Source organism: Excalfactoria chinensis, chromosome 5 (assembly GCF_039878825.1).
Source record: "Excalfactoria chinensis isolate bCotChi1 chromosome 5, bCotChi1.hap2, whole genome shotgun sequence".
Lineage (NCBI taxonomy): Eukaryota > Metazoa > Chordata > Aves > Galliformes > Phasianidae > Excalfactoria > Excalfactoria chinensis.
This window is the reverse complement of record NC_092829.1, coordinates 12,802,626-12,824,205: the sequence shown is the minus strand read 5'-3', so window position 1 is coordinate 12,824,205 and position 21,580 is coordinate 12,802,626. Positions and strand designations below refer to the sequence as shown.

The window sequence follows — 21,580 nt, the reverse complement described above, 5'->3', positions numbered from 1 at the left end:
CTGTCCTGCAAAGGTAGAGCAGATAACTGTGAAGAGGATCTTGGAAAGGAAGCGTGAGAATGACAAGTGGAAAACATGCCAAAATCAATGTTGCTTTGCCAGGTTTTTTTCCTTAGACATCTTTTAAAACGCTTTTATTATTTCATGTGCTTATTACCAACCCAAGCTGAGAACTACTTACACAACATACTGCGTGTAGATGTTTCTGGAAGAAATCTCTGCTGTTTCTTAGAAGGTGCTGGAGTATAAAAAATGAGAGAGGAACATCATTCCACCGTGTTTGGTTGTGGGCTGGTGGAGGAAACGCTTTCCGTTCCATTCAGGAGCTGATGACAAGGCCGCGGCCGCGCAGCCCCCGCCCAGCACTCCCCGCCCTTAGCAACGGGCCGCGTCGTCGGCGCAGTTGCGGCCATGGCGGCGGGCGCTGCGAGGAGCCGGCGGATCTTCCTCAACCACCTCGATTCCTACTGCGGCCGCAGCATCGGCGAGGTTCGGGCACGGGCCCGCGGCGGGCAGTGCAGCGGGGAGCTGGGCCGGGCGGGTGTACACAAAAGTGCCTTTTGTATGTTGCAGTATTTATCCGGTTGTGTTGTCGGAGCGTCGCTAGAAAGTGTGGAAGAAGAGGAAGAGGAAAATGAGAACCGCCCGGAGGCTGAAGTTTCCAGGAGGCCAAAGGAGGGACTCTACCAAATAGTAGGGACTCTCTCTAAGCCAGAGAGTACTAAACCACGCTTTGCAGAGGAAACATATGCAGTAAGTCATAAACTTATTTCAGGTTGTTGTTAAACAGCTTTATAAATGTGGCAAGGCACATAAATGACCCTCATTAATAAAGTGTTCCACCTAAACACAGTGGTACAGTAAACAAAGCATCTTCCCTTCTTAACACTTCACTGTCATCACAGCTGTCACTGGCAGCTAACTGTTCCAAATACATACTTTTTTGCATATACATCTTAAAATCAGTTAACTGAAGGAGGCGCAATTATTATTTTCTGAAACCACAATTGTTTGTAACCATCAAGTTGATTATCCAGAACCTCTTCAGGAACATTTTGATCTGAAATTCTATACAGACAAGCCTTTTAATAATAAAAAATAATATATATATGTGGGTAACTATGTAATCTCAAGCACTGCTGTCATACGGAGTGTTTGTTGGACTTGTTTGAGTGATGCAGACCATCTACGTTACCAAAAGATGAGATGTTATTTTGTAAGGAAACTAATTTTTCTGTGTATTTCCATTTTGCCACCTGATTCTTGTTCAAAATAACTATAAAAGCTGTAGATATTTTTGTGATCTTAGCAACTGTACTGATAATACAAATCCTAAAATTGCTTAAAATTGTATGTCCTTCTTTATCATACAAATGTACATTGTAAAACAGAAGCTTCAGCAATTAATTTACATTCCATTGCCTTACTTTTCACTGACAAATAGTTTGATGTGACTCTTGTAAGTTATTCAAGCATCCTTTTTGGAAATCTATTTGTGAGAAAACTGCATTCTACCAGTAAGTTAAATCAACAAGTTTTAACTATTCTTTTCCCTCAGGTCTCCTCTCAGAAAGAGCTCTTAGGTTATTTGCTTGAATGCGACGTAATTTTATACAATATCACTGAGGATGCAAACCAAATCGAGGAAGCAACATGGGCTGCTTCTGGTTAGTACAGCTATCAACTGAACAGAAAACTGTTTACTATACAGCTACTAAAGTTTACTGTAGATGTCTGACAAATTAACTAAGGATTTATAGTTCACTATAATATAAAACTGGGTTCCTTGATGGGGAAACGCTGCATGAATTGTTCAATTAATTCAAATGCATTTCATGGTCCCTTGCTCCCTGGTCATAGGATGGTCCAACACTTGAAGCAACATACCTGTGTAGACAGCTATTTCCATAAAAAACTATCCACAGTCATCTTATATATTTGTAATTGCTCACAGGAGCAAATTTTTACTCACCCTTAATGTATCCATGTTTCATATAATTGTCTTAATCATTGAAGAGTGTCCTGAGAAGAACTATGATGATTAGTTGTCTGGAGCACCTCACCTACGCAGATAGGCTGAGAGAGATGGGTTTGTTCAACCTGGAGAACAGAAGGCTGCAAGGAGACATCATTGCAGTCTTCAAGTACTTAGAAGGAGATTATAAATAGGAGGGAGTCTGCTTTTTACTGAGGTAGATAGTGATAGAATGAAGGGGAATGGTATTACGCACTGTGGGCGAAGTTTAGATTGGATGTCAGGGGAAAGTTCTTCACAGAGAGCGTGGTGAGGTGCTGGAACGGGCTGACCAGAGAGCCTGTGGATGCTTCATTTCAGTAGGTGTTCAGGGCCAAGTTCAATGGGGCCCTGGGCAACCTACTCTAGTACTGGATATGGGAATTGGTGGTCCTGCCTTTGGCAGGCGTTTGGAACTTGATGATCCTTGGCATTTCTTCCAACCTAAGTCATTTTTACTTAAATCTGTTTTCAAAGATGTCATTAACAGTTTTTCTACAGCTTGCTTGTGATTGTCATATTCAAATTCTAATGGGTGTCTGGAATCATTTTATGGTGACAGTGCAATATTGCTCTTCATATTATAAAATAAACTGTTCTTTCCTGTTTACTGTTTAATAATTTTGCTCTAATTTAAATAAACTTCCTGGAATTTTGTAGACAAGCTGTTTCAGTTACAAGCACACTTATCAGTATCTCAGCAGTCAATAAAGACGAAGCATTTTCTAGTATATTTTGTTTCTTTGTTTCTTTTTCTGTAATGTTCAGCTCTATATAGATTATGTTAATACTGACCACCTGGTTCCACGTTATTATTCTATTTGTTTTCTTATTTATCATTGATTAATTTCTATTTTACACCAAGCAAAATAAAGGCTATTTACTTCAAAACACAGAACATGATAGCATAAATATATATACACAGGGACAAAAGCAAATAGACAGTTTGTGTGATACAGTTTACAATAGATTAAATCCTTTGCTTTCATTTAACAGCCCTACATACGGAAATAGAGAATTTTGCAACACCAAAAATATTCATCCTCATTTCAACAGTAATGAGCTGGGCTAAAAGCAAACCCCCTGACCCAGTAAGTAAAATACTCTCTTACTGTGCATTTCCATTTAATGAAAAATAAATTAATAAATATCTCCATTTGATTTATTTGTTCATTTCAATTAAAATACTGCAGTGTGTACTTCGATAGCATTAACTTCATCTGCTATTATTAAGAATATTTTTCTTTGTGGTCCTTTTACTTTAACCCCCACTTACTGCTCGACTTGTTAAATCTATTCCACCAAATAGACAAGGTTAGGCAATGAGCTACTGTGATGGGCAGACATTAGGATTGCTTGGACGTAATCTCGCAAGTATCAGCTTTAGAAGTTTAAAACATTTCAAATGAAAGCAAAACAGATTTTAAACTATTTTAGCAACTCGTTTTAAACATACAGGCCTTTAAAAATTATTCTGTTTTATGACATACATAACGGTTGCATTTTTTTTTCTTCCTAGGAGGATCCTGAGATTCCTTTCACTGAGGAAGATTATCGTAAAAGAAAACCTCATCCTAACTTTATGGATCACATAAATGCTGAAAAACTTGTTCTCAAACTTGGGAAAACTGTATGTAAAGACCTTTTATTTTTATTTTATTTTATTTTATTTGTTCTGTTTTAATATATTTTTAATGAGCTTTTTAAAAACCCCTGAAAAACAAAAGCATACGATGGTTATCCTAGAGAATCATCTTAATAATGAAAGTTACCAACTATTAGACTAAATTTGTAGTGCATTGTATCTTTGATAAATGTGAATATCATCCCTTATGTCCATGTTTTAGAATTAAATACATAATAGTTACACTTAACTTACATAATTCATAATACAGATCCCAATTTTATTTTTCAGTATCTATTGAGTAAATCATGCTTATCTCATTTAAAACAAAAACAGCAAAAACAACAACAAAATGTCTTTATGTTGGTTGTACAAGAGAGAATTAAAGCTGGAGCTTGTGTGGGGAAATCTCAAGGATAGAAAAGATGGACCAGAAGATTTTTACCTTTATCTTTGTAGCCAAAAATTAGGGCGATGCAGCTTTTCTGAGAGAAGCTGCTGACCCCCTACCACAGATAGCTCGTCTCCCAGCTCTGTTCTCAATGGCAGTCTGGATCCTGAATCCATCAATTTAAAGCTATTCCCACTTAAAGCTTTATTAGAATGAAACCAACCATCAAACAGAACGACCAAGTCCAGAACTGATTATAATAGCTGAAATGGGACATCTAGTGGCTTTAATGAAAATTACATAGTAACTTGAACGTCCTTAACAGTGACTAAATATGATGTAACTGGAGCTTACCAAATCATTGCTTCATTTTATTCATGACGTATATCAGACTTATCTCAAGTAGTAACTTCACATGTGTGACTTGTGACACTAAATAGACTATTGTTTTGGTAAGGATATGGATCTGTTTTACTGGTTTGTATTTCTCTGGGTGGTGAACCGTGGTTTGTGTTCCATAAGCGGTGCAGCACCTACCGTGAGGTAAAAGGTAAAACATCCTACAGGTTACTTGCTCTTTAGGGTACATGAGAAATGAGCCTTCCTGTGCTGTCACAACTGTCAGGTTTTCCCTGCTGGGAGACAGAAATTAGTGTACCTTCTCCTGGAGCATTGTGCAGTCTGTCCAGAACAAACCTGGGAGCTGCTATTCTTAGTTTGTAAACAATTAGTACTGCTGAAGAAAAGTCAGTGGGTGAGAACTTGCATTATCTCTAATATCGTCTGATTGTAATATTGCATGTGATTAACAACAAGTTGCTATGTTCAACTGAGTTGAAGTAGTTTTTTATTACAAAGATTTATTTTGTAGCAGAATGATATAAATGCATTACATAGATATAGTATAGTGATATATACCTGGCATCAGCAAAAAATACAGAGATTGACCATGATGTATGGTTAGGAAAACACTTCATAGTCTACTGATTTTGTTTAACATTTTATATCAAAATGAAAGCAAAGCAATTCTAAAAGTACTGGACTCTCATTTTCTGCTTCTGTAGGCAATCAAATACAAACATAATACAATTGGGAAATAAAGCCTCCACAGATTTCAGAGTTACATCTCTTGGAAAAAGAAAATCGAAGCATATTTTACCCTGATCACTTCACTGATATACCTAACTTCCAATTTTTAAAGAATTTTTTGGAATTTCAGCTCAAATGCAGATTTATTATTATTATTATTATTATTTTTAAAGGAAATATTGCCAATAAGACTAACAAAACTAGCGGTTATGCAACAACTGGTCTGGCTTCAAATGTTAAGAGATAATTCAAACACTTTCTACACTTGGTATACAAGTTCCCACATTTCAGTATGAGCAAGTATTCCATTAGCAATACCATATTGTTATAAAAACTCATGTTGATTTTACTTCACAGAACAAACATGCATTTTCAACTTACGTTGTTGCTTCAGGAATTCAGTATGGAGCTGGGGAAGGAGTCTTACACTACTTTTTTAAGGTAGATATCCAAGAATATTTGAAGGTTTGTCTAATACTTAATGGCAAATTGCATTGGAATTAAATATGTGTAATAGTTTTGGTAGCAGAGCCTTAATGTTCTTGTGAATGGAATTTATTAGATGGTCCCTTTGATATGAGTTTTAGCTATAATTGAAAGATTTCCATTCTTTTGACTGTGTATGTTTTTTTAGCCTCTCCATAATTTTTAACAGTATCTCCATTTGCACTCTGCATTCAGAATATATCCAATACATCAATACAATGAGGAAAAATGTCTTTTCAACATTACATCATTCTTATTTTTATTACAGTTACAAAGTACTAAAAATAACATGTTGCTGGACCAATGAGTTTTCTTAAAAAGAAATTTGTTTTCTTTGGAGGCTGCCAGTATTTCTCAGAATTATTTACTGCAGTTCCAATAATGGTTCAATAAATTAAATTTTAAAATCTTGAATGTGTAAATTTGCCAGTACACAAATACACCTTTTCCTTCTAACTTCATTATCCACCTTTATTTTCAGATAGGTTGGCTTAGTGAGGCTACTGCAATACCTGTTTTTGGACAAGGAAACAATTATATTCCAACCATTCACGTTCGTGATTTAGCAGCGTAAGTAAATAAAGTTTCACTTGCACAGTCATTGATAACAAACTAGGTAACAACAGTACTAGGAGTGCAATGAGACTTTTAATTTGGAGTAGAGTGGATTTAAGAATGCTATTTGTCTCTTCATCTTGAGGCAAACAGAGACTTCAGTTTCTTCAATCCTAGATATGCCTTCTGGAAACCTTACATATCCATTGCACAGATGCTGTGCAGTTAAGGAATTACTGACTGTGTTGTATGTAAAGCATAGTATCAGTTAACTAGCACAGAACTGAAACTGGATCATGGACTCTACAGCTAAAGTTAGTATCTTGTACAGGTGTTGCTTTTAATCTTTTGAGCTTCCTTACAAGGAAAGTACATATCTGTGTTTCTTTGTTGAGAAAAAAATACATTAAAAAAACCTTCATATTAGGATTGCTTCTGAAACTCATCTCACAAGGAAAGGCCAATGCTTCATGAACTACTGACCTTGACCATACTTCCTACATTCCAGGGTGTTACAAAACGTAGCAGACCACCGTCCAAGTTTTCACTACATACTTGCAGTAGATGAGTCTACGGATGCTCTTCAAGCAGTAATAAAGGTAAGGAACTTTTATTTTACAGGTATCTACAAGATTATTAAAACTGGACATTTTAACTTAAGTATAAGTCTCTAAGCTTCCCCAAATTATCTTTGTAATAAAAAATAAATAAATTGATTTGGTTCTGTCCTTTAAACGAAATATATTACTTGGAGCTGTGCTGCAGAATTAACTTTAACATTTATTCTGCTCCTGAAGAAGCAAAATTGCTTCTGGCAGATTCTTAGTGACACTAGGCACAGTATTTACAGATAGACCAATAACCACATGCAGAAAGAAGAGCCAAGCTCCCTCAACTGGTGACGGGACTCTGACTCTACAATACACTTTCTCAAGGAGCAGCCTGAGCCCCAAAGATGCCCTCCATTCAGTGGCTGACCCTTATATGAGCCCAGGGTGGCTCCTCTCTGGTTCCAACCCTTCTGGTCACACATAGGTACAAACATTTTGCTTGTGCTCCCCAGGCAAGACACACCCTTTCACCATGTGCTCAATCATCAGTTCAAGCTGTGAAAGCATCTTAATGCTTCAAGATCTCCATGTATGGCTTGTTAGTGGACATTTATAAAACTGAAGTAGCTATAGGAAAGATTATAGAATGAACTTACATAGGTACTCCATGAAAATCTGGTGGGTTCTTTCATGGATATCTGATAATTTACAAAATAGCAAATAGAGAGCAGGTGTAAATGGTTTTTGTGATGGCAAGAAGTTGTTAGCATTGTAAAGGGTGCTGTAAAGAGCTATTTTGTCAGGGAGCTGTATCAGCCCAGAGGAAGAGTGAAAAGGTATACCTTGAGTTACTTAAGTGTATGGTAAATATTTCCCATTTAGGAATCTCTGAGCTAAAGATTAAGAGAATACTTGGAACGAATACCACATATTTTTTCCTATTCTTATTTTTATTTAGGTGTCCACTAATTGAAACTCTTTGAGACAGAATACTAGAATATGCTTAGAGTTGATAGCAGCTTTCATGATTTTATGGAATCTAGTGTTTATTTGTATTCTATTTTTTATGTCTATTTTAGGTTATGGGAGTAACTAACATCTAGTTAGTGATGAGATGGAGATAGTAATGTGGAGAGTTAATGGTGGTATTCCATTGATCTGAAAACATTTTGTGACTGTTCATAGGATTAAATACTTAAAGAATCTGGAGCGAAAATGATGAGAAATAAAAAGAGGAATCCTAATTAATCTTAAACTATAAGAAGTTACTTAAATTTAAGAGCTTTGGAAGACTTCTCTGTTTCGGGGTTTGTTACAAGCACTGAAGATGGGATGATGTTTAGTGAAACAGAGATGTGTTATACTAACACAAAAGTTAAAGTTAGTATGATATGCTTTAATCAGTAAATCATATCAGAGTACTGATTTTTCAGAGATAGTGTAACTTAAAATATAAAGTTTTATCTGTAGAAATTTCGTTTTTTCCTAAGGATCTTAGAGAATGTATGTATTATTATTATTATTATTATTTTCTTTACAGTGTATCAGTAAAAACATTGGACCAGGAAAAATTGAGAAGGTTCCGGAAGAAGATGCATTCTTGAGTAAAGAGTTAACGGTTAGGTTTTCCTTTTTTTCCTTTTTAACATTATGAAAGAAGGTAAACTTAGATATATTGTATCATGAAACATATATATTTATTTCAGTGAAAAAAACGAAACTCTAAAATATGGTTAAAAGTAAGCATAGAAAATAGGCAAGTTATAAGTCTAATTTTCAAACAAACATGTTTTTTGAAGAAATATAGCTTGATCTGGAAAAGCAGTTGAAGGAATGATGTTTCTGGTGTACTAAGCATTACTAGAGCATGCTGACAAAACCTAGAGAAAGTCATAATAAATTAGTAAATATAATGAGGAACTATGAACATGATGAACACAGCATATGTAAATTAAAATGTCTTCATCTACTTATCTGGAAAAAACTGTTCATTCTTGAAATAAATACATTAGAACCCTGCCATTTTAATGATGGTACTTAATGAATTTCTGAAATAACACTTTTCCCATTAATAGTTTGAAACCTCTGCATAGTATTGAATAATTGTTTGGTGGTTGTATCGTAATAATTCTTGACAATATTGAAATATATATATCCCATATATATATATTTAAAGCAAAACAATAACAAAAAACAAACAAAAAAAAAAACCACAAAAAAAAACCAAACAAAATAAAACAACCTTGAAATGTTTGCGCAAAATCCTGCTTCCCCTGTGCTTAAATTCTTTCTCTTCTCTACCTTCCATTCTAGTTTCATTGGTTGAAGCCAATGGTGTTCTTTTAACATGCAAAGCCTACAGGTGTTAAATAAATGTCGTTTTGCTCCTTCAGCAAACACATGTGGATATGTTGCTTGTGAACCTGCGAATGGAAGCTATGTTTTTGAAAGAGACTTTCAACATAAAGTGGGTTGCTCAAGCAGGACTGGTGGAGAACATTGAACAGGTTGTTGAAGAATACAAGCAAAGTCGAGGACTTCTGGTAATGGTTTGGCGTATGCTATTCTCAATCATGCTTTTTCTTTTTTTTCAAATTGAGATGATTATATAAATTTTAGCTTCCATTTCTTTTAGTAAAAATACAGAAAAGACTGATAGTGACATAAAGTAAGTGAATATAATCGAAAATTGAATTGAATGTTAATTAGAATGATCATCTAATATTTCCTATTGCATCTAAAATTTAACCCTTGTAGGTGAAAATAAACTTTCTGATGGAAAGCTTTGTCTTTGAAACTAGTCTGCAGTATATGTCATTTTAGATATAGTTGGCTTCAAGAAAGCAGTAACTTTGTATTCTTAAATGTTTTTTTTTTTGTTTGTTTATTTTAGTCAGTAATTCGATGACCATTTTGTGTCCTTCATTATACTTAGTGAGCCAGGATATTAATTGGTACATAGCCTTCCTTTTACCCTGCTCCACTGTATAATATAATGAACAATATTTCTGTTTCCTATCTTAGCTCGATGCTTAGAGCTTCTGTATTCAAGTATAAGTAGCTATTCAAGGGTTTGAGAAGTATAAACTACCAGATCTTTGGAATTAAATGTAAAATTAAAGATGTGTGGTTTTGAGTTGAAGTTGTTATTCTGGACTTCTAATTATAATTATTCAATGATGGGTTAGATAGGCTGTAACAACATATTGTATTGATGGATCTGAAGTTTTTGAGGTCAGAATAACTATAATGATGAGAACAGGTCTATCTCAGATGGGAAATAGTTGCATTTATATAATGGAATACCTGCCACCTAATTCTAGAATCCATTTCATTCTATCTGTGGAGTTGTTTTTTGTTTGTTTGTTTTTCCTATGACTGCATACCTTCTAGTAGTGCCACTATAAGATGGTCTGTGAGTCTATTAAATTGAAATGTGCCTTTTTCTCAGTTGCTGACATTGTACTGTTAACTACCATCCACTCAAAGGCAGTGGATGATACAGATGATACTCGTGAGGAAGATACATACTTACTGTAAATTAAAACATTTTTAATTTTAATTATTAGCTATTTCCTATTTGTTATAGGGAAAAAGTATTCATTTTAAATAAAGAAAAAAATCTAGATTATTTGAATGATGTTACATCTTCAACTTCTTTTTTTTCCCAGCCTCTCAAAGTTTACATTCATGGTCCTCCAGGGGTTGGCAAATCCACCATTGCTGAAGAGATCTGCAAGCACTACAAGCTACATCATATTAAGATTAAAGATGTGATTTCTGAATCAATAGCAAAACTGGTGTGTGACTTTAAGACACTTGGCATTATTTAAAATGAACTTAAACTCCATAACTTAGCTATTAAAGAAAGACTAAAGGCAATAATCATATTCCAGCAAAGCATTTAGAGAAATGACAATATACTGATGACTGTTGGCATTGTTCACCTTCTTGTCTCCTGTGCTGACCTGAAAACCTGAAAAATACATTATCAAAACAATTTCAGACTTGAGAATGGAAATATTTTAGATGTGCTTATGATCTTTGGGGATGCACTGAACCCTTAGACTTAAAAATCCTTTTAAAGACTAAAGGTTGCTCGGTATCTTGCTATCCAGGAGTATATGTGGGGCTTTTATTTTATTTTATTTTATTACATCCATGTATGTAAGAAAATTTGGCCATAGAATTTCTGAACCAATTCATATTTCTCATCTTGTCTTCAGGAGAAAATTGTGGCTCCTAAAGAAGTGGACTTCGACGATGTGGGACAAGAGGGAGAAGAGGGAGCTGATGATGAGGAAGAGGGTGAAAATATAGAAGAAGCACACGAGTTGTTAGCAGGAATTAAAGAAAGCATGGAACAGAATGCAGGTAGGAAGGTACTAAAGTGGGACTATCTTTCTACTTCTCCATATATTTTATATAATTTTCACTCCATTGTGATTGTGCATGTATGTATACGTGTATATATATAGATATATATATGATCAGTCTAATATCTTTATGTGGTTTCTTCTCAGAACAGAATGCATAACTTAAATAATACAAAGTAAAAGGTGAAATATGTCATTATCAAATTTAGGAAGTAAAATATTCCAGTAAGAAGAGCACTGGCAGTATTTAGTCTGCATGCCTTATTTTGTTGTTAAAAATGATAATACCTTTTAAGATGTAACATTTTAAAGATAACACTAGTTTATAATATTTAAGACCCTTAATAGCTGAAGCAGAACAATGTAGGAAACTGGAGGCAATGGTTGCAAGTGGAGAATAACTAGCTAAAAGCAAACTTTTGTAATACCATATATTTTCTCAATAATGTAGTTCAAGTTGATAAGTCACTTTATCTCTTAGTCTATTTATATGTAAATAGAACTTGCAAAACCCATCTAACATTATTTTGACTTACTTTAATTCTTACTGTTAATTGAAAAAATCAAACATTTGATTTGACACATGCTTATTTCTGTTGTTTATTTATTTTTTATATAAAAATCTGACTGAATATTTATAAAATATCTAATTTCATGTTTTGTAACCTTAAAGTTCCAGTATTTATAGGATTGTAACATTTATGATTGTAATTTTATTTTATAGCTGCATATATATCTTTATATTCTCTAAATACAAAAGCTATCTATATATAACTTTATATTCTATAGACCTTTAACAGCACATCGAGATTTAAAATACATATTATTTTTTTTAAGTCTAAAAATTGTCTCATAAATTAAACAAACTGTTAGTAAAATAATTCCAGATATTCGTTTTTTCATATCTAGGTACTTAATAACCTTCTTTTTGTTTTAGGTCGTCTAGATGATCAGTATGTTATTAAACTCTTTAAAGATAAGCTCAAATCTATGCCTTGTAGAAATCAAGGGTATGTTCTGGATGGATTTCCAAAGACCTATGAACAGGCAAGAGATCTTTTTAACTGTAAGTACTGCTGCTTTTGTTTTTATTGCTGCTAATGCTGCCATAACTTGTATTTTCCTTAGTATCTTATTAAGTTTAAGTGTATCAATGATGTTTTGACTGCAGAGCAGAACATAAAGTAGTTGTTTTCATGTGATGCTTTAAAAATTTAAGAAGGATTGTAATGGACTGTTAAACATATTAAGCAAGATGCTTCTGAGTTGATCTCGGCTGGCAATGTACTAAATAAATACACAAATAAGAATTATTCTTTCTGTGTTGAACTACTCTATGCAAGAAAGCTCTAAGACACATTTTCTTCAGCATTGGTGAGGCCTCACCTCGAGTACTGTGTCCAGTTTTGGGCACCTCAGCACAAGAAGGACATGGAGGTACTGGAGCAGGTCCAGAGAAGGGCAACGAGGCTTGTTAAGGGCTTGGAGAATCAGCCCTATGAGGAGAGACTAAGGAAGCTGGGGCTGTTTAGCCTGAGGAAGAGGAGGCTGAGGGGAGACCTTATTGCTGTCTTCCAGTACCTGAAAGGTTCTTACAGTGAGAGTGGGGCAGGTCTATTCTCACTACTGACTTGTGACAGGACGAGGGGAAATGGCCTCAAGTTGCGCCAGGGCAAGTTTAGGTTGGATATTAGAAAGAACTTCTTTACAGAAAGGGTGGTTAGGTACTGGAATGGGCTCCCCAAGGAGGTGGTTGAATCGCCATCCCTGGATGTGTTTAAGAGCCGCTTGGATGTGGTACTCAGGGATATGATTTAGCAGAGGTTTGTTATTGTGGTATTGTTTTGTGGTTGTTTTTTAAGAGATAGGCTACTGGTTAGGCTGCGGTTGGATTTGATGATCTTCAAGGTCTTTTCCAACCTGAGTAATTCTATGATTCTATGATTCTATGATTCATAATATATAAGAGCTTCTTAGTGAAGGGAATTCAGCCAATTCATGTTCTGTGTGTTAGAGAGGGGGTGTATTAGATTAGCTTCAATGTATGTATCTTAATTGGAATTCCACAATATACGTTTCAAATTCTTAGTCAACACTGTCTATGTATGAAAAACAAGAATCAGCTCCATGGATCAGAGGGTAGGATTTTAAGAAAAACAAAACCTAGTCTTGTTCATCTTAATGTGGTTGATTATAAACCACCTTGTTCAGCTGATATGTATCAAACTGTTGAGCCAGCTGTTGAGGAAGAGCAGGCAATATCAGAAACCATTGAAACTACACTGTTCCAAGCTGTGTCTCCTTGGTGGAGGAAAATACAAAGCAGCAGGAGGGGTCAGGGACAGAAAAGTAGTATGGACACGTTTTGTAATGGTGTATGCAAAAGAATGCCTTGCTGATAGCTAAACAGCTGTTAGTGTCCTGTGATAAATCTGTGGTGGCTGAAAGCATGCATGCCTTAACAACTCCCTCTAAATTGGTGTAAGTTTAGATTACTCAAGTTATCATAATTGTTGGGAAATATTTATTTATGCTATAAATAGAATAACATTTTTTACCACAAATGATAATCTCAGTTACGTATTGCTTTTGTTTTAGTGGAGGAGGAAGAAGAAGCTACAGACAAAATACCTAAATATGATAAAATAATCACACCTGGTAAGTTTGACTTAAAAACAAAACAAAAACCCAAAAAATAAACACAAAAAAAAACTTTTCAAATGTTGTTCTTGTTCAACAAGAAGTCCAAAATATCACTCCGTCTGTTCATATTACATTTAAGATAAACAAAATGTCTAATTCATGAAACACGTTTGCCGTAATACTTGAAAGTAAGCAGTTAATCAGAATGAGGGTTTTGACTTGCTTTCTGTGTTTTTCTCATTCCTTTCTTTTTGTGAAAATGCCACCAACTGCTGGTTTATATTTACTTTAACTGTGTTCATTTGTGAGTTTAAATTTATCCTTGAAAGTAGATAGATGTGAAAGAGGAGAAGTGAAGAATAATGTGTTCTTCTTCACAGAATTTGTTGTATCTTTGACTGCATCAGATGAATTTCTTAAAAACAGAATAATAAACCTGCCAGAAAGTGTTGTTGCTGGAACACATTATACTCAGGACCGGTTTCTGCAATATTTGAATAACTTCAGGGAGATCAATACAGAAGATGAGACTGTTCTCAACTATTTTGATGAGCTTGAAATACATCCTCGGTTTATTGGTATGAAATAATAAAATTCTTAGCTAAAGTATGAATAGAAATTTGTACTGTCACAAACTTTAATTTTGAAAACATATATTATGTATATAAATAATATTTTCATTAACATATCAGAATGAATATACAACAAGTATTTAATGAAATATCTGCAAAAATAGCTGTATGCTCATAGGGATTCTGATCTCATTAGATTCTATAGGAAACATGTTTTGTACATTAGGTTTTAATCATTCAGTTTTGCAGTCCAACTGAGCAAAATATGTATTTAACATAATTTATGGACCTCTGCTCTTGCCATCTTTCTGGAGTGGCATAGTAGTATATTTCCATATACTTTATAGCTGCTTATATTTTTTTCTTTAAATTGATCCTCTGATGACATGACAATGAATATCCTACAAGGATGAAATTATTAAATATATGAAGTATTGAAGATGTAAGGTTAGTAGTGCATATGAGATAATTTTTCTTATGTATTATCCAGAAACTTGCTATCACTGGGAGATCTTGAGAAGACTGTTGTAATCTGATTATTCAATAAGTAAGAATGGGATAATAACATTCTATATGTAAAGTGCCTTTAAGCTGTGGAAGGGGGAGGGGAAGAAAAGAGAAGAAACGAAAGAACAAAAGAAAGTTGCAACTAGATTGAAGTTGCTGATATTTGGAGTGTACATTTGCGATGAGTTATGGAAAGTTAATTGTTGAACAGTCATAAATAATAAAAATTTAGGAAATCAATTGATTAATGTAAATCATGGAGACTATATTGTGAATAAGACTACTTAAATTGTTAGGAAATGTTGCAGTGGGGAAAAAAATAGCATGTGATGATTTTTACATTTGGGATTATTTCTGATTTATGCTTCTGTCTTTTAGTTTTTAAGTATCCAGGTGCTGAGTGATTATTTTTGTGTAATTTGCTACTTTCTCATGCAGTTTTCTGCTAAAATCTTATTTGCTGTCTTCTAATTCAATAAAAGGAAGGAGATGATAAGATGGAAATATATTTCATTTTCCTGTTTTCAGCGGGTGTTGCTGTTTTTATTATTGTATCTAAACAGTAAAAATGATAGTCTTAGAGTCCTGGGAGGTTTGGAATGCAGGTTAGCTGGCACATTCATTCAGCTAAAACTGAAGCAATGTTATTGCAGATTGAGTGTTAGAAATAGTAAATATTGAGATGGTCTGATGTCATTAATTGGTCAAAATTTAAGTTGTACACTTCTGAGTATGAAAGTAAGTAGCACTGTCCAAGACAGTTTTATTTTGTTAAGGACTATGAAGTTTATGCTCTATACTGCAGTATTTTATGCTGAGAACCATGTCCAAAATTTATTCTGAAACTCTATTTAATTCTAAATAAGGATACTCAATGGTCTGCTAACCTTACCTATTGAGGTATCACAGCTGTCACATTCAGTTTGTAGTGTTCATTTACATCTTAAAAGCAGCAGCATCTTTAGATCCTGTTTATCTCTCAGTATCTTTCCCTCTATTTGCATGATTCACTGTGATTGCTGCCCACTGAAGTATGCAAGCATATAACTTTTAAAATAAAGGCTGACTACAAAGATAATTTCTGTGAGAAATCTTCACCTGTGAATACCTCTCCATTGTGGCTGATGTTGCAGTTGGTTTATCAGAAGTGCTGAATTAATATCCTCAGATTTAAACAGATAACTGACTTATGTCAGCCAGATTTTGAGGGAAGTTGTCTATATTTACTGACCTTAGTTGATAATCGTTGAAGAACTGCGTTGATTCGATAAGTACTGAATCACATTAGTCAAATATTTCTTCCACCATAATTTTAGAAGATCTTGACATATGGCCTCATGAGTTGCATTGTAGGATTTTTTATTTTTTTCCCCTCAGCCTGAAATATGATTAGTACAAGATTCTGGAAATTGCATTTCACTCCAGTGACTCACTTCATGAAGTCTGCAAATCAGTTATCGTTCTGCATTGTTTCCATCTGCAAAATGGGGATGATGGCACATGCATATTAGATGATCTACAAAAAGGAATACTAAAGTTATAACAGTTTCCTTTGACAACCTTAATTTATGAGGACTTTTAGTTATCTTTCCTCTCTTTTAGAATCAAGGCTTTTTAAAAAATTTCTTTAAAATACATTTTTAGTAGCTATGCATTTAATTATGATTGCTGTAATATTTGTGTTGCAGTCATGCTTGGTCATCTGAAAAAAGGCTGTGTTCTTTAAATCCTCAGATTCAATGCCAAGAATGTTCTTAGCAATATTTTAAATGACTGAAAAGTTGTCTTGCATTATAATTTTTATATCCAGCTGCAGCTAAAATTGTGGAATTTATGATGGCATAAAAAAAAACTATTTCAGTTTGGAATACTTCAGGAATGTGATTCACAATATACTGAGAATGAAGAACTCTAAAAGAAACTTGATTATGTAGAATCATGTTATATTTCTACCTTGATAAATCATCAAAGTTTGGACTTCATATTCAAATGACAGACATACGTTCTTATAATAATTGTATTAGTAATGATCTGTTACCTTCTGTCTGAATTAGTGAAAGAAATGAGAAGCAAGAGTGAAAATATTGGAGTTTGTTTCCAAATGCTAGCAACCTGCTGTGCAATCTGCGTGGAGATACAGGGTCAGAAGCTGATGGTTTTGTGCCTATAGATAAGGTGATATTTAAGATAGGCAAAAGGAACATACCGGATACTAACGTAATTTCATCTGCAAATTTCAAGGCTTAGAAAGCCTGCGAGTGTTAAACTGAATAGTTGTAAAAACAATTCTAATACATTTCTCCCTAATAGCATCATCTGAGAAAGACAAACTATTTTAGCCTAAACTAATAAAGAAAATCAGATGTAGAAAATTTCATTTTGCCTAGGGGAAAAAAACAATCAAACAAAAAAAACCCCACCAACTGTTAATGAGCAACACAAAACAACATCTAATAATTGCAAATTCAAACTATATATACTTAGGTCTTGCAGTTATTCACTGCTGGCTTTTGGTAATAGAGAATAGCCTTGAAATGTTTTCTCTTGTATTGTTTTAAAGATGTAGCCAAATATGAAGATTCTGAGAACAGATTTATACTACAAGAGCTCATCAAAGAAATTGGGGAACCACGAAATTATGGACTGACAGATGAAGAAAAGGAGATTTTGGAACGTAAAGCAGCTGAGGAAAGTCTTGCCAGAGAAGCTAAAGAAGAAGCTGAACGAGAGCTTAGAGAAATTGAGGAAAGGGCGGAAAGGGCAGCAAATTTGAAAGAGTGGGTAAGTCAATACATATTATTGGGGAAGACATTATCTGTATGTTTTGGGAAGTAGAAGCAATAGGGCTTCCGGCAATGTTGCATAAGAATACATGGAAAGGGTGGCATAAATTCTCTAATTTCTTATATTGTACTTTAGATCTGGCTAGTATCGATCAATTCAGTGTTCCAGGCATTGTTCACAAGGACTGCCTGAGGCAGGCTGAAGGATGCTTCAGCTTCACAGGATTTGCACATACTTCATACTTTTTCCTTTTTTTTTTTTTTTTTTTTCCTTTGTCATTCCTAAAAGATATTTAAGGCAAATTATGTGAAATGCATGTTATAAGAAATTTCTTGTTCACAGCTGAATCTATGTTGATTTGCCTTTTTTCCCCTCACCAGAAGGCTGTTCTTCTACAGTCTCCAGTTACAGCTATTTAAAGGCAAACTGACCATTCTAAAGAAAAATCATTTTCTTACATTTGGATGCCTGTACATATATATAGGAAAACCATAACCAAAAACTGCTCACCTTTAAAAGAAGCTTTTAATATTGCTCTGACGTTGGCTTGTTCTACCCATAGCTTTTAACACTACCTTTTGTTTGTTTGTTTTTTATTTTGTTTAGGTAGCCATCACTATTAGGTCAGCTACTATTTATTCTCTTATTATTCTTTTTTGCTTTGTAACTTATTTGTAGAGTAAATATCTTGAGGAAGTTAAAAAACAGGAACAAGAATTACTGGAAGCCCAGTCCATTCCACTAAGGAACTATTTAATGAGGCATGTCATGCCAACACTTATGCAAGGGTTAAATGAATGCTGTAAGATCCGGCCAGACGATCCAGTTGATTTTCTGGTAAGGTGATTACTTTGTTATTATTGTGTGTTAGATAAACCGTAGTAAAAATATTGATTGACCGAAGACTGTTCATATAAGCACATAAACTACTTATTTTACCTAATTTATTGTAACAGTTATCTACAATACAGGTGAGCAGTGATTATTGTGAAAATCAATATAGTCTAACTACATGGGATCATTTCACAGTGTATCAATCCCATTTTGCTACAAAGTAACTGGAGAAGTTACTCAGTTTTGCTTTGGTGCATGCACTCTTCTGCTTTTCTTATGGTACCCTGCCAATTCTGCTGTAAAGCTGAGGTGTGCAGGAAGAGAAGCATCACTCTCTACTCTGCTTACACCTCTCTAGATACAACAGTACTGTTTGAATAAGTCATCAATAATCTCTTCACAATACACAAATAAATTAATGAGTGGATCTATTAAGATTCTCATAGAACACCTCCAGTTTGCAAGGGACCTCAAGAAGTTCCTTAGTTCAGCTTTCTGCTGAAAGTGGGGTCAGCACTGAATTCCCACAAGGATTCAGATGCTGTAGATTTGTCACTATGTGGCTGTTCTTGCTCTGTTGCCTAGAAAGTTTTTAACAAGCAATTGCTACTTTTAATGAATAGTAACTTTCATCTAATGAAAAGCTTAAAATGAATGTTAGCTGTCGGACTAAGAGATCTTTCCTACTAACTGCAAAACTTTGTAAGAACTGTATGATTTAGTCTTTTGAGTCCAGAAATCAGGCCCTGAGGTACATCCTAGAATTTTTTGTTGAATAACAAAAGCTGCCATACAGATGGGGTCAATGCTACCAAAAATAAGGCAAAATGAGGTGGGTGTATTTGTAAGAAGCTTCTGTTAAGTATCTGACAGAGATGATGTTTTAGACATATTTAATACTTTCTGCATTTTTTTCCCCAGTATATTGTTGTTATCTTGTGTACATTTTAAAACCAGAGACTTTAAAAGTAACGTTGAAAATCTTCTGTTTGCAGGCAGAATATCTCTTCAAGAACAATCCTGATGTCAAATGAGATAGCATGAAATCCTTACAGCAGTAGAAACTGTTAAATAGAAAGGGTGAATGTTCCCAATGTTATTTACAGTGAAAATTTTTAGGCTTGGTTTTGTTCAAACACTATTTTAGTATCCACTTTTTCCCCCCCACTGTACTAGTATGTGACATTGAGCTTTTTAATAGTCCTTCTACACATTGATTAAGACATGAACGTATCTGTTTTTCATGCATCTTCTTCCGGCTGTGAACCTTAAGAATCTGTTGGTTGTTTTTTGTTTTCCTCCTGGATTTTGTTTTCTGTTTTTGTTTTTTTTAGTTACATGTTGTATGTAAACAGTGGATTCCTGCTGTAATTCATAAAGGAAGTAAGCAGGGAGGCTGAGGGAAGTATTATCTTCTTCGGACTTTGTGTGTGTTAAGTTCCTAGACACTGCCAGTCCAAATTCCCACCTGAAGCAGCTAAAGATGAAATAACTGATTATTTTAGAGAAATAGGTGGTTGGAGATTGTATTTTTCTAAAGCAAGGGCAAAAATAAGACACTGACATATACAAAAAATGCTTTTTTGTGAGGAATTGCTGTAATACGTGTACTTGCCCAACAATAAATATCTGAGCAGCTTGTGCAAACTATACCTTTTTCTTCTTTGAAGTTCAGGACTTGATCCTTGTGGATCACTTCCACCCTGGGCTATTCTATGATTCTGAGACAGAGCTTTCATAACTTATTATTAGCAAATTGTCTCTGTACTCTGCTTGGGATTTAAAAAAGAAAATAGGTCTGATTATAGATGAGTAAGAACAAAAGCTTAGCCCAGACCTGAACAGACTTCCCTCATTTATTCAACGAAACGAGGCGTAAGGCCCTTCCGCAGGCGGCCCCTTCTCAGACCTCAAGGGCCCTGGCGCCGGGCATGGCTGCGGGAGCCGAGCTGCCTGCAGCCGCGCCGCATTAGTTTCCATGGCAGTTAAAGGCTCCCTCGCTGCCCAGGCCGGCCGGCGCCAGCGCGGAACCTCCCGTCACAGCTTCGCCTCCTTCCCGGCAGCCCCTTCAGCGGGGCCGGCCCGGCCTCCCCCCGCGTGAGCCCGGCGGCGCCGAGGTTAGAGGCCGCCCCGCCGCGCCGTGCGCAGGCGCCGCCTCACGGCCGTTAGAGCTTTGTTTTCAAACGGCGGCGTCCTTCCCGCCGGAACTACATCTCCCAGATGCCTCCCGGCACCGCGGCCTACTGAGCGCGCGCGGCCGAGTTAGTGTGCGCGCCGTGCGGGGGTGGCCGCGCCGCTGCGTAGGGCCCCCCCCGTTCTAGAACGTTGCTGTGGTAGCGCCCGGGCGCCATGTTAGAAGGCCGGAGGGGAAGAGGAAAGTGAAGCGGCGGCGGCCGGGCCCAACGAAGGGCTTTCTCCTCCCTCCGAGCCCTCGCCCCCGCCCCGGCCCCTACCATGGTCACGGCTCCCGCTTCCCGGCGGGGCGAGTGACCGGTCCGGAGGCGGCAGCGGTGGGGGAGGACGAAGAACAAGAGGAGGAGGGAGAAGGGGAAGACGCGGCGGCGACGGTGGTGGTGGCGGCGGCGGCGGAGGAGGAGGAGGAGCCGGAGAGACGATGCCGTTGTAAGTTGGAACCCTGGCAGAGCAACTTACGGGCCCGTGCCTCGCGGCCCGCGCTCGGCGCTCTCTGCTTCTCGCCTTTCCCCGCTCCCGGTCCCCGCCGGCCGCGTGCCCTTCCGGTGCCGCAGTGTGAGGGGCAGCGGGCCCGGCCCGCCCCGCTCCTGCCTCCTCCTCGCCAAAGGAGGATGTGCTGGTGCGGCCTTTACTTTGTCGCCGCTGTCTCTTTGGTGGCCTTTTAGCGGTCGGAGGGTGAGGGGATGTTCGCGGGGCTCTCGCTGAACGCCGGCTCGGGCGGCATCAAGCGGGCGCGTTGCGCGTGTTTACGTCCCGCCGCCAAACGCGAAGCTTCCCTTTCCTTCAGTAGTGCCGACGAAGTCTCTCCCGCGACCCCCGAGCGAACGATTTTCCCTCGTTATGCGGGCGGAGGAGACTCAGGCGGCGGTTCTCGCTCGGTCCCAGCCCAGCCCCTGTCCTTGCGGAACTCCCCCGGCCCACGGTGACTCCGGCACGCCGCTGCGGGGCACAGCGCCCCCTG

The 21,580-nt window shown here is 36.7% G+C and overlaps 2 protein-coding genes across 6 annotated transcripts in view; both read left to right on the top strand.

Annotated features, from left to right (window-relative positions):
• The first annotated feature begins 50 nt into the window (after nt 1-50).
• On the top strand, nt 51-20,469 carry AK7 (adenylate kinase 7). 4 transcript variants are annotated; one of them, XM_072337321.1, is made up of 18 exons: nt 51-489; nt 574-753; nt 1,559-1,667; nt 3,011-3,105; nt 3,534-3,644; nt 5,476-5,559; nt 6,086-6,174; nt 6,668-6,758; nt 8,251-8,328; nt 9,104-9,253; nt 10,382-10,510; nt 10,937-11,084; nt 12,024-12,152; nt 13,685-13,744; nt 14,110-14,307; nt 17,369-17,589; nt 18,271-18,429; nt 19,422-20,469. In XM_072337321.1, the coding sequence occupies exons 1-18, from the start codon at nt 412-414 to the stop codon at nt 19,458-19,460; spliced, it is 2,148 nt and encodes a 715-aa protein (XP_072193422.1). In that variant the 5' UTR covers nt 51-411; the 3' UTR covers nt 19,461-20,469. The 4 variants fall into 4 exon arrangements, with proteins under 4 accessions (XP_072193422.1, XP_072193425.1, XP_072193421.1 ...); XM_072337324.1 differs by lacking the exon at nt 14,110-14,307; XM_072337320.1 differs by having other exon boundaries at nt 51-753.
• A 191-nt stretch (nt 20,470-20,660) lies between these two features.
• PAPOLA (poly(A) polymerase alpha) overlaps nt 20,661-21,580 on the top strand; it is a 38,527-nt gene continuing 37,607 nt past the window's right edge. For both annotated transcript variants that reach the window (XM_072337325.1, XM_072337326.1), the window contains exon 1: nt 20,661-21,048. In XM_072337325.1, coding sequence (XP_072193426.1) covers nt 21,041-21,048 — 8 coding nt within the window. In that variant the 5' untranslated portion in view covers nt 20,661-21,040. The remainder of the gene's footprint in view (nt 21,049-21,580) is intronic.